The following is a 16,615-nucleotide window of genomic DNA, read 5'->3' as shown; positions in this document are numbered from 1 at the left end:
ATATATACATGATCAATATTAAAAAAATAATAGTCTTCTTAAAGAATTAAACTTTCAATGATTAAATTAAAAAAAGCAGTTTGTGATATATGATAATCAGTTCAAATTGCCAGATTTTAAATCTAATTCTATAAATTTTATTTCATACAATATAAATAAATATATAATATAAACATAATAATATTATCAAATCTTAAAATCGATAATAATTAAATTTATAAATAAAATATTATTAATTTTAATAATATTTGTGAAGTATAATTATAAACAAAAAAATATATAAATGCAATATTATAATATTTTATTTATTTTATTGTAATTATAAAATAAATGAAAATATAATTAAAATTTACCTCAATTGGTCCTGCATACATCATTGGACTTGGAAAAATTGCTAACAATGTAGAACTAGCATCCAATACTCCTTCATTAAGTACAGCTTCATGTTGTAGAATTCTTGTATGTAATGGTACATCATCATCTTTTGTCCAACCACCCAGAGGATGCAACAATAAAACAGGATTTTTAAATCCTCTATCTTCTAATAAGCGTTTTTTTGTATCCTATAAATACAAATATAAAATATTTATGTAAAAAAATTTATTATATAAATTTATTATAAGTTAACAAATTAACATACTTGCATTAATAATGCATGACCATTATGTATAGGATTTCTAAGTTGAAATGCAAATACAGCATCAGCTTTCATTTTTCTACATTTTGTTCTAATTTCATTTGGAGTAAGTCTATATTTATCTAGACCATCATGCCATCTAATCCTTTGAATAACTTCTATATCACCACCTACTAACCAATCGCCAGATTCATGAATTATTTTTACATATGGATGTCCTAAATTATTAGTACCAAATTGCCAACCACATCTTTCTTCTTTTCTGTGAAAATAAAATTCAGGCCTACGTAATATTGCAAGAGGTTTATATTTATATTTCAATGTAAAAGCTGAAAGCCCATTCAAACGTTGCTTATCCTCTGCATGTACTGCAAGGACTATGGGAACTGATTGGTTAATTTCTTTATCATCTTCAAGAAGACATTTTAAATGTTGAGTCTAAAAATATTTTAGAAATAGTTTATGCTTGTAATAATAATAGTTGAATTTTTAATATTATTTTTATATTATTACTTTATATTTTATATTAATATATATTATATATGTATGTTATATACCTGAAGATATTGATGTTCTCTCATAAAACCAGTAAGAGGTGCTGCCCAACCTTCTGCTAAAACTTGGAGCCATTGTACATCTATTTCACTAATTTCTAAACTCTGAAGAGTAGCTGCTTCTGTTTTGGCAGAAGATATTCGTGATTCTGGAATGAACAACTCCCGTATTGGTATAGAGGGTTTTTGAAGTATTGGTATAATACAATGTTTCTCCAGAAGATCAATAACAGTTGCAGCTGATTCTTCTGGAGTACAGTTTTCAGTGATTACCACTAAATCAGGATTTGTTGGTCTTTCATACATCTGATCTATTCCAGTAAAACCTTTGATTGTGCCTTCACGTGCTTTTTTATATAATCCTTTTGTATCCCTAGCTTCACATACATTAAGAGGTGTATCAACAAAAATTTCAAAAAATGGAAGATCCGACATTTTATGAATTTGTCTTGCCATTTGTCTATCTTCTTCAAATGGCGATACAAAACTACATAAACAAATTTGACCACTATCGGCAAATAATTTTGCTACTTCTGCAACTCTTCTTATATTTTCTTTTCTATCTTCTTTGCTAAAACCAAGATTGCAGTTTAAACCACTTCTTACATTATCTCCATCAAGTCCATAAGCAGCAATTCCATGATTAACTAAAATAGCTTCAACTTGAAAAGCTATGGAAGTTTTTCCTGCACCAGAAAGGCCTGTTAACCAAACTGTACATCCTCGAAAACCTCTTATACTGCCTATTGCTTGTCCACGTTTTGCTCTTGATACATGATGTGCTTGCTCTGATACATTGCTACAAGTCTAATAAAAATTTTATTATTTATAATACAAAAATTAAAAAAATAAATATAAAAATATCAATTTTAAATATTCTTAATTACTCTAAAATAATTTTATCTATAAAATAATAAAAAGAATTTATCTGTCTTAAGAATTAAATTAAAATAAATATATATAAACATTTTAAATATTATGTATTGAATGTATATGTTTATTAGTAAAAGTATCTTAGAAAATATAAATAATATATACCGTCATCATACGTTTATTTGGAGTTTCGTTTGACATAACTATATTATATCTTTGACTTCGTAAATATATATATATTTATGAATGCACTTGTATACGTGGCAATTGATCGCGAATATAAGATAAAATTTTAATATATTAAATTTTTAATATAAAAATAATTGTTTTTCAAAAAAAACAAGAAAATAAATTTTGATTTTATTGCGATTTATATATGTTTTTGTACATTAAAATTGAATAAATAAAAAATAGGAAATGTTCTATTCCGTGATCAGTGATACACAACTGCAATAGTGAATAATACGAAACATGCTCTAACCATACTATACTATAAAACTAGTTCATTCAAAATGCTAACACTTTAACAAACGATGTTAATTTATAATTGTAATCATGGTATTTCTTAATCATCTTTAACATTTCAAGAATATAAATTAATTATAATTTTAAATATGTTATAAATAAAAAAACTAAATATATATATTTTATATTTATATATTATTAATTCTAATTAGGAGAATATTGAATAAATACAATTAAATTATTAGTATTATATTTATTATGCTTTAAAAATTTAGAAAAATATTTTAATATAAAAATAAAAAAATATTAAACATTACAAAACTAATATTAAACTACAATTAGTATCATTATTATAAATTTTTTTTTCAATATTATATTTTTTATTATTGGACATATATTTATTTATTGTATATTCTATATACATGTATAATATATTTGGATAGTTAAGAAAATAATATACATACAAATTATTATTCAATATATCTATTGCGTTGCACTTTAGTTACAAAATACATAGGTTTTTTAATAGATCCAAAAATATCGTTTATATAACCTAACAATATATATTTTGATTTATTTTGAAAATCTGAACAAATTAAAAATAAAGATGTTCTAATATATAATTCAATATTTAAAAACATGATTTAATAATCACTATATTAAATGTTTTAATAATATTGTAAATCATTCCTACAAGTATCTATTATTTTCTTCATTATATTTTCTTCATTATGAGATTATATATTTAATTCTTTAACATTTATTTATCTTAAAAAAGTATATAAATAAAATTTATGTAATATGTAATTATTTATATTACATAGTGGGCCAATGGATTTTATATATGTTAAATATTACTTATTGATTTATTGATATAAATTGATTAACTTTTTTCATATTGTATTACTTAAATATAAGATTATTTTTATTCTAAGATTATAAATATTTATTCAAGAATATAAACAAAGTTATGGTAATAAATAAATATGATATATGTATTTTAAGAAATATATATCTCTCTTGTATTTAAAAATATCTTTTTTTTAAATATATATGAAAAAAAAGAATTATATATAAAATATTACATCAGTTATTTATTCAAAAATATATTATGTATATAATTTTAAAACTTTAAATATAGAAATTAATTCATTAAAAAAAAACGTTTATTTTCTAATAAATTTAATATACACAGAAATATATATTTAAAAATGTTTTTTATAAATTTAATGCACTATTATACTTAAATCATAATACAAATTTATTTATAATTTATATTATTTATATTATTTTCGTATTATTTTTTTTTATTTTTTATTTCCCATAATCCATTTCTAACAAACCTTTGTGCTGCATCTTTGTTTATATGAGGCATTAGAGTTTTCTTGTCATTAATTTCTTTTGCACGTGCCATAGACTTCTTTAAACGATCATTTTCCAATTTTATTCGATGTTTTGCTGGATCAATTCCTATATAAAATCAAAATCTTATATAAAATATTTAATAAAAACACTTAATATTTTACTAAATTTAAAATTATTATATAATTATTAATTGTTCTATTTTACCTTCTGCACGTAAATACATCCAAAACATACTATTTAAGCAATAAGACATTAATAGATTATATTCAATTTTATCTGTGTTAGAAAGTTTTTCATATATTGCAGGATCTGTAGCATATTTAATTGTATCTTCAATTTTTAACGTTATATCGCGAAATTGTTTAATTCTTGTAATAATATCTGTATCATGTGACAATTCTTCAAAATCTGCATCCATGTTTACTTCGGATAATGACACTTCTAACCTATAATTTATTTAATTTGTATAATGAAAACTTTAAATCTTATAGAAAAAAATTTCCATTAAATATTCTATTATAAAGTACAATAGTTTCATTTTTTATTCACAATCTAGATGATTCTCATGATTAGAATTTCAAATCATAAGATAATATTTGTTTTAGGATATTGTATATTATTTGCAATTAAATTTATTGTTCAATGATAAATTTTAATATTTTTTTAATTTATTTTTCTTACTTTGAAAAATTATTATAAACTTTTTTATATAATCAAAAATTTAATAAATTGTCATATTATCATGTGAACTTAATTTTATATTTAATTATATTTAACTTATATTTAATTTTATATTTAACTATCATGTAATAACATTATAAATAAGAACTGAAATTTGAAATCATTATTACATGTAAAAAATAAGAAATATCTATCATTAATATATATACTTATTTTATTATTTGAATATTTAATATAGATGACATATAATAAAAAAAAATTAAAATTTAAATATTTAAAAAATGTTATTTCTACAAAATATTTGATTTTGATTAGATTATATTACAATAATAAAACAATCATAATTTTTTTTAAGAATTATGTTTTTTTAATTTTTAATTTAAATCTTTATTTCTTTTTTTTAATTTTATTTTTTTTTAATTCGGATGCAGTATAATTTTTTTTTTTTATATATGTGAATGCTATTGTTTAATATAATAAATTATTTCTTTATGATCTGAAGAAAATGAAGTTTTGAAAATTTTCAATTAATACACAATACAATTTGATTTATGATTGAACCATAAATTTAAGAAGATCCAGGATTTTAAATAAAAATTGGAACAAACACATTAAGAAAAAAAAATCTTTTTCGAATTAATATTCTTCTATATTTTAAACAATAAATGGTTTCAACAAATTGTCTGCAAAAATAAAAATTATCTATGTTCCAAATTAATTGTTTTAATTTTTTGTGTTCTCTGTTAAACAAAGAATTTCAATACCAATAGTTACCAATATAAAATATAATAACCCTTAATTATTCCCTAAATTTGCATTTTTAAAATAAGTTCTTAAAAATCTAGGGAATTACATTTTCGAAATATATTTGACATCTTCTTTGCAAGTAATTCATGGAGAATCAAACAGCTGATTTGTTTTATGGTAGAACACATGTCGTGGTAGGATGTTATAATATTACAGTATTTTTAATGTAAAGTAATGAAGTTTTAACAAAAAAAATTGATACTTACATATTAGAAAAAAGATATTGTTCATCTTTATTTGAATGTGCGATGAAAAAGAAAGAATTATAAGTTGTTTTTAAAAAATTTTCGTCTAAGAAAAATGGCTGACCGTGATAGCGCATCTGAAAGCGATTCAAGCTCGATCGACGGAGGGCCAATTATGATGCCACCGTCTCCTGTAACTAGAGAACAACTTCAAAAAAGAATTGAGTCACTACAACAGCATAATCGTGTTCTTAAAGTTGAATTAGAAACATATAAATTAAGAGTAAAAGCATTACAAGAAGAAAATCGTGGTCTTCGACAAGCCTCTGTCATTATAGTAAGTTTCTTATAGTATATCTTATCAACTAAATAATATATTTATTTATTAATTATAAATATTATTTGATTGTAAAATATTTTATAATTATAATATCTCATTATTCAATATTTAAAATATTTAATTTTAGGTTAAATTAAAAGAATTTATTCACTATAAAATATTTTTTATACAAAATTATGTCTTTATTATAATTATTTTCCAATATTATATATTATTTGAAATATATATATTTTTATATGATTATATTTTAATTTTCTTTTTTTATTTAATTTTTCATAATTTAACTATATTCAATATATTAATATTTACATAAGATATTTTTAAAATAATTTTAGATTTATTTATTTTTATTTTTTTTATTTAACAAAAATAAAATATATGTATCATTATACATAAAATATATATATCACTTATAAATGAAGATAATCTTGAATAATGAATTTTTAATAATAATAAAATTTGATTCTATATTATTTATATAAAATACTATAAATTTGGAAATTATTTAATATAAGTAGCTATTAACATGTTGATAAAATTAATAATTATAATTATAAATATATAGTTACAAATATATTTTTTATATCAAAATTTTAAATTGTTTAATTTCAAAATGAAATTCATAATAATTTTTAATTTTCACATATTTTTATTTTAATGAATTGTGATAAATTAAATATTTTATTATTTTGTTAATATTCTTGTTGAATTATATTATAGCAAGCTAAAGCTGAACAAGAAGAGGAATTTATAAGTAATACATTATTAAAAAAAATTCAAGCTCTTAAAAAAGAAAAAGAAACTTTAGCACATCATTATGAACAAGAGGAAGAGTGTTTAACAAATGATTTATCAAGAAAGTTAAATCAATTGCGTCAAGAAAAATGTAGATTGGAACAAACTTTAGAACAAGAACAAGAATGTCTTGTGAATAAGTTAATGAGAAAAATAGAAAAACTTGAAGCTGAAACACTTGCAAAACAAAGCAATTTAGAACAGTTACGTAGAGAGAAAGTAGAACTTGAAAATACACTTGAACAAGAACAGGAAGCATTAGTAAATAAATTATGGAAAAGAATGGATAAATTGGAAGCTGAAAAACGAATGCTTCAAATAAAATTAGATCAACCTGTGTCAGATCCTGCTTCGCCAAGAGAAATCAATAATGGTGATACTGCTACCAGTCTAAGTGCACATATTCAAACTTTAAGAAGTGAAGTAGCCAGATTAAGACATACCTTGTTTATTTCACAACAAGAACGTAAGAATTTTTATTATGCAATAATATGAATTTATTTGTAATAAATAATAAGTATGTTTTGAAATTTATAAAAATACAACAATATATTATATTTGCAACATTCAATTTAAATATGCTATTATATTACAGTTTGCTAAATTATTTTAATTACAAAAAAAATAAGAAAAAAATATTTTATTTAAATATTTTCATATTTTATTATTAATTTTTTAACATTTAATGTAATATAGAATATTTAATTATCAATTAAAATGTTACAAATCCTTTGCATAGCATTTAAAATATTATTAAATAAATAAAATATTAAAAATATTAAAAAATGAGAAAATTACAATAAAAAAATAATTATAATTAAAAAAAATATTTACATAAATATTTTAAATATTTTAAATACATATTTATATTTTAGATACAGAAAAAATGCAACGATATGTAAATGAAGAAAAACAAATTCGTGAAGAAAATTTAAGACTTCAGAGAAAATTGCAATTGGAAGTAGAGCGTCGTGAAGCTTTATGTAGACATCTTTCAGAATCAGAATCTAGGTAAATAATATTATATAAATTATATGAATACCTTAATTTGATATTTAAACTTCATTTATTTGTTAGTTTGGAAATGGAAGAAGAACGGCACTACAATGAAATTGTGATGTCTGGTGGAAATATAAGAAACCGTACTGTTTCTAGCCCAGTACCGTACAATCCTTCACCTAGTTCCTCTAGACCACTAAGTCCAGGTAATCATAATAACATAATAAAAATGAAATAAATTTATCATTTTTATATATTATTGTTATTAATATTTATATATCATTATGCGATATATCATTTATTATTTGTATATGTTTGTATATAAATATATATTTATTAATATATATTATATTTATAGGTTCATCAACCAGAGAAGGATTTAATACAAATCGATGTTATGCTTGTGGACAACCTACTACAATTCCATTTGCAAGTTCATCGCCTCCTTCCACTGTAAGTTACATTTATTTTAAATAGTTACAATAATTAATATATAGGTAATTAATGTATTACATAATATATTATATATGAAATATTAATATTGTATTAATCTGAAATATTTAATAATTTTAAACAGGGTCATGTGGTAACCTCATCCAATAGACGCACGTCAGATAGATTCATTAAACCTGCAATTCCACCAACTATTGTAAGTCCAAGTGGTCCACCAATTGCAGCTAATACAGCTACAAATACAACTGGTGGATCACCAATGGATATTACTAAAACATAAGTCAGTTGAATTCATCTAATAACAAATATTTCATCGTGTATTCGTATAAAGTACTTTTTTGTTGATGCATTTTTGCTATGTGATTGTATAACATACTTGAGAGTTATTTTTAAAAACATTTTGTTTTTTAACATTTCAGTCATTTTTTTCTGTTTTTATGATAATAGTATATTGCGCATAAATTAGTTTCGAAATATCCATAAAATTGAATATTTTATGAATTGCTCTGTATTTGTATCAAGTCGCTTAAATCTTTCTTCAAATATATAAAATAGTATTTATAAAAAAAAAAATTTAAAAAAAAGAAAAAAACAAAAAGAAATACAAAAAAACAAAAATAATCATATATAAAAATTCTGAACTGCTTCAAATAGCCTAACAGAATGAAAATTAATGGGAAGATCGCTGTTCTAATTTCTTTTGCATTTTATTATTATTATTATAAATAACCTAATGCATTTTTTAAATCTTCAAAGTAGTAGTATGAAAAAAAAATATTACTTTTTAATTTAAGTATATAGGTAATAGAAATAAATATTTCTGTAGCGGTTACTATGTAACCTATTTAAATTTTAATATTTTTTTCTTGTAATATTAGTTTTTATAATTTGATTATATGGCATAATATGGTGGATAATAGTTTTCAAGTTGCATAACTATAATTTTGTATGATTAATATTTATAATGAAAATAGAAGAGCGAGAACGACATTTCAAATTAATGCCTTAAAAAATATGCAATTACAGGTAAAAAAAAAAAGTGATTAACAAAGAAATAAAAAATGAAAATTTCTCAAATTTCTTACTTAATTCTTTTTTTTTTTTTTTTTTTTTTTTTTTTTTTTTTTTTTTTTTTTTTTTTTTTTCCAAAAAATATTTTATTTTGTAATTTTATAATATCTCAATTATGGTTCGTTTAAAATACTTTATATACAATCACATAATGTGAGTATTTCAAATATAAGCATTTGTATGTGTTTAAATCAACAAAACTAATATTGTGATGATAACATCTACATGACATTGTTGCATTTAAATGCAATCATATGAAACATTTGAAAAAGAAAAATTATTATAATTAAATATATTTCAAATATTTTGTTGTATTAGTAATGTACAAGTATTTCAATTTAATAATGAATAATATTTAACTATTTAATTTGATTTGGTAAACATACCATTATTTAATGCATATAATATTTGTTTTTTTTTAATCTTTAATAATATTGGTCTTTGACAAAATGAATATGTTTGTCAAATATTAAATTAATATATTTTGTGTGCCTTTTAATCACAAAATTTGCAATTTTGTAACATATGTCATGTATAATATATTTTCAATTGATATTTATATAAATGTGATAAAATATGACATAACAATCTTGCGCTATATTTTATAATAATTTAAACATTATTATTTACTACATTGGTGCTCAAAAAAACGTGAGATTTATGAATTTGTTATTGAAAATATGTTATGGACAATATTTTTTGTCCTTTGTTCAGTAATAAAGTAAAAGATATATAATTCATCTTTTAGTTAAAAAAAAAATTCTACCTTTGTATTATAGAACTTTCTATGATAAAATTTCTATGTGTAATATTTGAGTATCATATATGTCACAATATTAAATTATAAAATCATTAAGAAAATGCAAATTAATATCACATAAAAGCTAATCTAAAATCATAAAATTACTGAGAATTAAATGGTAAATATTTACCTATGATAATAAGAAAAATTAATACTTTTTTTATGCTTTATAAAATAGATGTTTCACGAATACTCTACACATGAATAAAAACGTTGCTACATTATACGGAATAAATGTATTAATTGTCACATATAAAGAAATTTTGTTAAAACATAAAATTATTACTCATTAATAGTTATACAGACATACTTCATTATTACGTATTATGTACTTTACTTAAGCTTTTATGAAATACAGTCACTTTTTTGCTATTATTTTTGTAAAATTTATTGCTATCCTTATTTAAAGTTAAAATAAAATAAATAAATAATAAATTTAAAGTAAAATAAAAATATTATATTAATAATTTAATAAAATACTTAAAAATATGACATTTATTTAAATATTTTAGCAAATACAATATATATAGCAAACACTACAATTATTTTCATAGCATATTAAGGAAGAAGTATAAATTTTATGTACATTTTTAAACTTGTTCATTCATATGTTGACAGGTTGAAAATCAAATTTTGCCATGAATGCTTATACATAAAGAATAATAATTTATTGGAAAATTTGTATTATGTTACTTATAAAATCTAATTTTTTAAATTGTTAATATTGTGTTATGTTAATATTATGTCATACCATTTTTTTTACAAGTAGCCACAACTAATCTTGCAATTATTAACCACATAATCAAAGAAATAGAATCCTCATGATAACATGGCCAGCTTAATAAACTTTGTATAGGCCATAGTATGCCTTTTGGTAAAATTATTACAGGTTTATTTGTATATAGATATAGTAAAATCAACATTAATAAACCCTAAAAATATAAATAATATGATTTATTATGAATCATTAAATATGTCAAATTATAATAAAAACAAATAAATATTTATATTAACTTAAATACTTACATTTAATATACGAAAACCATATGTTACAGATATTTGTACCTTCAGTCTGGAAGACAATCTTTCATTTGCTAAATAATGAATATATTGTTTTATAAGATAAATTTAACAATAAATAATGAAAAGAAATAAAAAATAAAACTAAAATTTGATATGATATAATTATAATTTTATTACTTCATATTTCAATCATAAATTATAATTATCAATCATAAAAAATTTTAATTCTTGATTTTAATTATCATAATAATAAATCATAAAAAATTAAAAAATATAAAATATATCTAATTTATTACTTATAATTCTATTAGTGTACTTATAATTCTAATATTTATCATTGATTTTTAATTTATAATATTTTCAATATAATATTATTTTACCTTTTTCTTTTAATGTACTTTCTAATTTATTACATTTACGCTGAAGTTTTGCATATTTCGAAAATTCATCTACTATGGATATCCCAATCATTTCTTGTTTTAAATTAATCAAATCATTTCGTAATTCCATATCATGCTTATTTATTGTATATAAACGAGACGTAATCTATAATAAGAATAATAATTTGTAATAAATATAATTAATTATAATAAGAAATATAAAATATCATCAATACTTACATATTTAATTAAAGATGGGAAAATGTATTCTAAAAGACAACTTACAGTTGATATTATAAGTAAATTCATTTTATATTTCCAATAAGATAAATCTCATATTTCTTATTGGATATTAATCAAATATTAAATACCATTGGAAAATACCTTTCGATTTTTAATAAAAAAGGCTTTGGAGGTTACAACATTATATGACTACTTATGTTAACCTAAACATATGAAAAGATGTGTAATAGATGGACAACTTAATTATACTAGGGATAATTAATTACTAAGTTTTTAAATTTTATTTAGTTGGCATACTAAAATATTTGTGGCATTTTCTTATTGGTTTTGAATAACAGATTTATTTTTTTCTTAAATTCTTAAATCTCGAATAAATTTTCTTAACTTTTTTAATTTATTATAACTTAATATAATTATTAAATAAATTTATATATTTTGAAATAACAATTAAATTTATTAAATTTCTATATTTCTATTGAATAATAAATTAATATATTATATAAATATGATTTATCGTTTTGATTGATATAGAATTCTTAAAAAAATATTTATATTTATTAAATATTTATATTGATAAATTATATTAATATATATAATTTATAATTATATATATATTTATTAAATATCATTGAATATATTATAATTAAAATTTTACGCCAAAAATATTAAATAAGTTTATAATAGATTTATAAATATATTTATATTATATTAAAGAGGATAAGAGGATATATAATATTATATTATTGGTATACTATTAAATCTAGGTTTACAAGAAAAATATGGTATGTCTTATTTCTATATCATTTTTATTTCTTCTATGCTTACAATTGGTAGTGTTTTCATCGGTTTTATGAAAAGTAGAATACACGGTGTGATTAAATATGTTGAACTATTCAGAAATTTTAGATGATACAGAAAGAGATATATCAGAATCTCATTCTAAACTTTTGGATGCTGTATTACAACTTGATAAAGGACAAAGGTTGCATATAATATATAATATCTATTATGTTATTCTTATTTCTTATTTTATAGGATCTTATAACCATTTTATTTTAAATATCTTACTTTTAATAATAGAAAAAAATGTATAATGTTTTCAAAAATAAATATTATTTGTTTCAAAGTAGCAAATATTAATTTCAAGATTATATTTTATAAGATTTAAAGATTATCAATATTTAACAGAAATACAAATTTAATAGAAATCATTCTGTTGTATCACAATTATAAAAATATTCTATATTTATTTATACAATCTTATAATTATATAAGATATTATTCTGTTAATTTTAAAATCTTTATAAAAAATATATATAAAAATATATATAAAAAAAATATATATAAAAATATATATTTTTAAATTTATCATAGGATAAAAAAAGCAGAGAGAAGTGAACCTACATTAGAAGTATCAGAATTTCATTTAGTAAAAAGTGGAATATCTGATCGAGATACAATTCAAATACATGATTTAGCCAAAACATTAGGAAAAAAAGGTCATCATCTTGAAATTACTAAAAGTTTACAAGATATAAAGAAAAAAATACATGTTTTATCAAAACCATTGGAGAAACCAATAGCTGATAAAGTAAAAAATTTTTTATTTATATTGTATAATTAAAATATTCATATAATATTTTATATAAATTTTATAAGTAATGTATTAGAATATAAATGTTTTAAATAGTCTTTATATTGATTAATCTTTAGATTAAAAGAATAGTTGGTTTTAAAAATACAAAACAAGAATTAAAAAAATGGAATGCTGTAATAACAAAGAACAGAACAGCAGAATCACTTCAATTTCCTTTAAATCAATCATCAATGAAATTAGAACCTTCTAAGGAATTTGTTAAAAGATTTAGACTTCAATCAGATTTAGAGAAAGAGCTTGCTGTATTAGAACCAGAAAAAGAAAATATTGAACAAAAAAAAGATAGATTTTCTTTGACATTAAAGGAAATTATTATGAAAAGAAAAGAAGCTGCTAGAATTAGAGCACAACAGGTTTTATATTAAAAACTTAAAATATTAATAGTTTAGTTATTATTATATATTATATATATTTAATTGTACTTTTTTATAGTCTTATAAAGAAGCAAAAGCTCATCGTCAAAGTAAAATTAAAAGTAAAAAGTTTCATCGTGTTCAAAAAAGAGAAAAAATAAAATTACAATTAAAAGAATTTGAAGAATTAAAAAAAACTAATCCTGAAGCTGCATTGGAAAAACTTGAACAATTGGATAGAATTAGAGCAGAAGAACGAATGTCATTAAAACATAGAAATACAGGAAAGTGGGCTAAATATATGCAAATTAGAGCAAAATATAATAAAGCAGTAAGTATAATAAGCAGTAAGTATATAAATTTAAATAAATTTTTTAAAATGAAAAGAAATCTTTATTATGATTTTTATTATTATAAGATAAAATATAATAAGATTTTCTTGAGATTTAATGAAATTAAATTAATTATAAAAAAAAATTATATAAAATTTGAAAAGAGTTTTGTTATCTTTTTTTTTTATATATGATATGATGATTTTTCATTATATAATAAATAGTATTTTAATTGAAATTAATTGAATATATGTATACATACTAAGTGTTTTGAATTATATATATATTGTGAATATTATATTGTGAATTAAATTATTGATAATTTTTGAATATTTGTATTATGAATATTCATCAGATATTCAATCTAATTGTAATCTATTGCATTAATAATTTACTTTTAATGTTATTAGACTCGACAAGAACTTGCACAACAATTATCAATTAGTCGAGATCTAACTCAAAAATTAAAAAATCCAAATGATAGTGATGAAGAAGATGAAGGGGATACTTCATCTATACAGTTTTTAGTTAATGATAAAGAAAATCCATGGATGAAACATATCAAAACTGAATCAGAAATTGATGAATTTGTTAAAAGTTATCGAAAATATTGGGATAATCAAAATAATGAATTACAAAAAAAAGATTTAAACATCAATACAAATGATAATAAACAAATGAATAATTCATCCAAAGATAAACAATTTTGTAATGGTATGTTTATAAAAATTATAATAAAAAATATTAATATAAGAAATATAATATATTGTAAGTTTTATTATTAAAATCTGTTTCATAGAGAAAAAAGACAAAAATATTGATACTATTAAAGATTCTTTTAAAAACCAAAATAATGAAAATATACCAGAAAACTCAAATAAACAGATGATCTCAGTAATAAATGAATCAAATTCCAATTCAAAAGGTATTTAATATATAATAATAAAAGTATATATTATATTATGTTTGACTAACAAATACAAAATTAATTCTTTTTTTTTTTTTTTTTTTTTTTTTTTTTTTTTTTTTTTTTTAGTTGATAATAATACATATAATGTGCAATCATTTGAAATTAATAATCACAAGGAAAATTTAACAAAGGTAGAATTTAATGTTGAAAACATAAATGATATAAATAATTCATATAATAAAATTACAGAAAAAGTTATGTTAAATAATGATAAAAGATCTAAGAAAAAAATTGAATTGCCAAAACCACATTTAAATAAAGTTATAGCCACTTCTAGTTGGAATGTGGAATCTATAGAAAATATTACTACAAAAAATGTCAATTCTTTATTATCTAATTCGTTAAATAACGAAAAAATAAATAAAATATTTGATTCCTTGGAAGAAAAAATTCAAGAACAAATTGAATCTAAGCTTCAATGTGTTACTCAGAATTATGACAAAGTTGAAAAAAAAAAAAGAAAATATAAAAATATTGAATTTGAAGAAGATAATTTTGATGGTCTTGAAATTCAAACAAAAAAACAAAAACCAATCTTAGATTTAAGTTTATATGAAACTGTCAATAAAAATAATTTGGAATTGAATACTGAATTAGAAAAATTTAAAAATATAAAATTTGATAACACTTTATCTATAGATAAATCAAATAAGATAGAAATAGATCCAAATAAATACATGAATATAAAACCTAAACATCTAAATACAGATCTTCCAGTTGATATTACTGGTGGTAATGATGTTTTGGATGATAGTGAAAATGATGAAGAAAGACGTAATATAGTAAGTGAAGCATTTGCAGATGATGACATTATAGAAGAGTTCAGAAAGGAAAAAGAAGAAGAGGTAAGTAAAAAAATTATTATTATAACTTTTTTTCTAAATTATTTTTATAAAATATAATATTAAATTTATATACAGGTGAAAAAATCTCAACCTAAGGATATCGATTTAACATTACCAGGATGGGGTTGTTGGGGTGGAAAAAATATTAAGGTTTCAAAACGTAAAAAAAGACGTTTTATTTTGAGAGTACCGAAAGATTTACCTCGAAAAGATGAAAATAAGGGTGATGTAATAATATTAGAACAAGATAATCCTAAAATAAAAGAGCATCAGATTAATGAATTGCCATATCCATTTACAAGTGTTAAAGATTATGAAGCTAGTGTTAGAATGCCAATTGGAAGAAATTTTGTATCTGAAAATGCTCATAGAAAATTAATTGAGCCTGTTATTAAAACACGTATAGGAAAAATTATTGAACCAATGAATGAAAATGTTTTAGTTAAAAAAAGTAATGAAAAAAATCGAAAATTTACTTCTAAGAAAAAAAATATAATAAATAATAAGAAAAAAATAAAATAAATCTAAATAAAATAAATAAAAAAAAATTATATTGAAATAAATTGAAATAATTATGTATAAATTTTTTAGAAATATTCAAATTTGTTCATATATTATACATGTAATAATAATTTTATATTTTCTCCTTGTTTATCATTTCTGACTAGTTATTTATTGATTATATAAATATTTTATAATTATAATTATATATAATAAATATAATAATTCATTATTATTTAAAAAAATAATGAAATTTATGAAAAATTAAATTTCCTTTTCAGTTC

General features: G+C 20.0%; 5 protein-coding genes across 6 annotated transcripts; 2 read left to right on the top strand and 3 right to left on the bottom strand.

The window, feature by feature from the left end:
• Positions 1–347: 347 nt before the first annotated feature.
• Positions 348–2,691, bottom strand: LOC122714201 (bifunctional 3'-phosphoadenosine 5'-phosphosulfate synthase-like; the record flags this gene model as incomplete). Its single annotated transcript, XM_043935347.1, has 4 exons — positions 2,230–2,691; positions 1,195–1,998; positions 641–1,075; positions 348–563 (listed from the first exon to the last, which is right to left on the bottom strand). Coding segments are annotated over exons 1-4 (1,491 nt in total), but the record flags the coding sequence as incomplete, so codon positions are not given.
• Positions 2,692–3,729: 1,038 nt separating this feature from the next.
• LOC122714203 (nuclear nucleic acid-binding protein C1D-like) lies at positions 3,730–5,714 on the bottom strand. Of its 2 annotated transcripts, none has more exons than XM_043935349.1 (3): positions 5,589–5,714; positions 4,099–4,340; positions 3,730–3,999 (listed from the first exon to the last, which is right to left on the bottom strand). In XM_043935349.1, the coding sequence occupies exons 1-3, from the start codon at positions 5,702–5,704 to the stop codon at positions 3,827–3,829; spliced, it is 531 nt and encodes a 176-aa protein (XP_043791284.1). In that variant the 5' UTR covers positions 5,705–5,714; the 3' UTR covers positions 3,730–3,826. The 2 variants fall into 2 exon arrangements, with proteins under 2 accessions (XP_043791284.1, XP_043791285.1); XM_043935350.1 differs by lacking the exon at positions 5,589–5,714 and adding an exon at positions 4,576–4,628.
• Positions 5,683–9,219, top strand: LOC122714202 (coiled-coil domain-containing protein 6). Its single transcript, XM_043935348.1, has 6 exons — positions 5,683–5,904; positions 6,628–7,168; positions 7,578–7,713; positions 7,780–7,907; positions 8,060–8,154; positions 8,279–9,219. Exons 1-6 carry the CDS (start codon positions 5,683–5,685, stop codon positions 8,432–8,434), a joined length of 1,278 nt encoding a protein of 425 aa, XP_043791283.1. The 3' UTR covers positions 8,435–9,219.
• Positions 9,220–10,514: 1,295 nt separating this feature from the next.
• On the bottom strand, positions 10,515–11,897 carry LOC122714204 (guided entry of tail-anchored proteins factor 1-like). The gene is made up of 4 exons (XM_043935351.1): positions 11,671–11,897; positions 11,431–11,596; positions 11,054–11,121; positions 10,515–10,959 (listed from the first exon to the last, which is right to left on the bottom strand). The coding sequence occupies exons 1-4, from the start codon at positions 11,737–11,739 to the stop codon at positions 10,768–10,770; spliced, it is 495 nt and encodes a 164-aa protein (XP_043791286.1). The 5' UTR covers positions 11,740–11,897; the 3' UTR covers positions 10,515–10,767.
• A 616-nt stretch (positions 11,898–12,513) lies between these two features.
• LOC122714219 (U3 small nucleolar RNA-associated protein 14 homolog A) lies at positions 12,514–16,352 on the top strand. Its single transcript, XM_043935384.1, has 8 exons — positions 12,514–12,655; positions 13,048–13,264; positions 13,387–13,683; positions 13,763–14,014; positions 14,426–14,729; positions 14,815–14,940; positions 15,052–15,830; positions 15,906–16,352. Exons 1-8 carry the CDS (start codon positions 12,555–12,557, stop codon positions 16,350–16,352), a joined length of 2,523 nt encoding a protein of 840 aa, XP_043791319.1. The 5' UTR covers positions 12,514–12,554.
• Positions 16,353–16,615: the final 263 nt, after the last annotated feature.

This window comes from Apis laboriosa, unplaced genomic scaffold (genome assembly GCF_014066325.1).
Source record: "Apis laboriosa isolate Shangri-la unplaced genomic scaffold, ASM1406632v1 scaffold28_cov147, whole genome shotgun sequence".
Classification (NCBI taxonomy): Eukaryota; Metazoa; Arthropoda; class Insecta; order Hymenoptera; family Apidae; genus Apis; species Apis laboriosa.
This window is presented reverse-complemented; position numbering and strand designations above follow the sequence as displayed.

What these genes read in the sequence shown, in the direction of transcription:
- LOC122714203 (XM_043935349.1), bottom strand. Translation starts at nt 5,704, where the DNA reads ATGCGCTATCACGGTCAGCCATTTTTCTTAGACGAAAATTTTTTAAAA. An exon ending in CAATATCTTTTTTCTAATAT is followed by an intron (nt 4,341 to 5,588) that starts GTAAGTATCAAT and finishes AATAAATTATAG; the next exon opens with GTTAGAAGTGTCATTATCCG. An exon ending in GATGTATTTACGTGCAGAAG is followed by an intron (nt 4,000 to 4,098) that starts GTAAAATAGAAC and finishes GATTTTATATAG; the next exon opens with GAATTGATCCAGCAAAACAT.
- LOC122714204 (XM_043935351.1), bottom strand. Translation starts at nt 11,739, where the DNA reads ATGAATTTACTTATAATATCAACTGTAAGTTGTCTTTTAGAATACATT. An exon ending in AAGTACATTAAAAGAAAAAG is followed by an intron (nt 11,122 to 11,430) that starts GTAAAATAATAT and finishes TTCATTATTTAG; the next exon opens with CAAATGAAAGATTGTCTTCC. An exon ending in ATGGTTTTCGTATATTAAAT is followed by an intron (nt 10,960 to 11,053) that starts GTAAGTATTTAA and finishes TTATATTTTTAG; the next exon opens with GGTTTATTAATGTTGATTTT.
- LOC122714202 (XM_043935348.1), top strand. Translation starts at nt 5,683, where the DNA reads ATGGCTGACCGTGATAGCGCATCTGAAAGCGATTCAAGCTCGATCGAC. An exon ending in GACAAGCCTCTGTCATTATA is followed by an intron (nt 5,905 to 6,627) that starts GTAAGTTTCTTA and finishes ATTATATTATAG; the next exon opens with CAAGCTAAAGCTGAACAAGA. An exon ending in GTTTATTTCACAACAAGAAC is followed by an intron (nt 7,169 to 7,577) that starts GTAAGAATTTTT and finishes TTTATATTTTAG; the next exon opens with ATACAGAAAAAATGCAACGA.
- LOC122714219 (XM_043935384.1), top strand. Translation starts at nt 12,555, where the DNA reads ATGTTGAACTATTCAGAAATTTTAGATGATACAGAAAGAGATATATCA. An exon ending in CAACTTGATAAAGGACAAAG is followed by an intron (nt 12,656 to 13,047) that starts GTTGCATATAAT and finishes AATTTATCATAG; the next exon opens with GATAAAAAAAGCAGAGAGAA. An exon ending in ATCAAATTCCAATTCAAAAG is followed by an intron (nt 14,941 to 15,051) that starts GTATTTAATATA and finishes TTTTTTTTTTAG; the next exon opens with TTGATAATAATACATATAAT.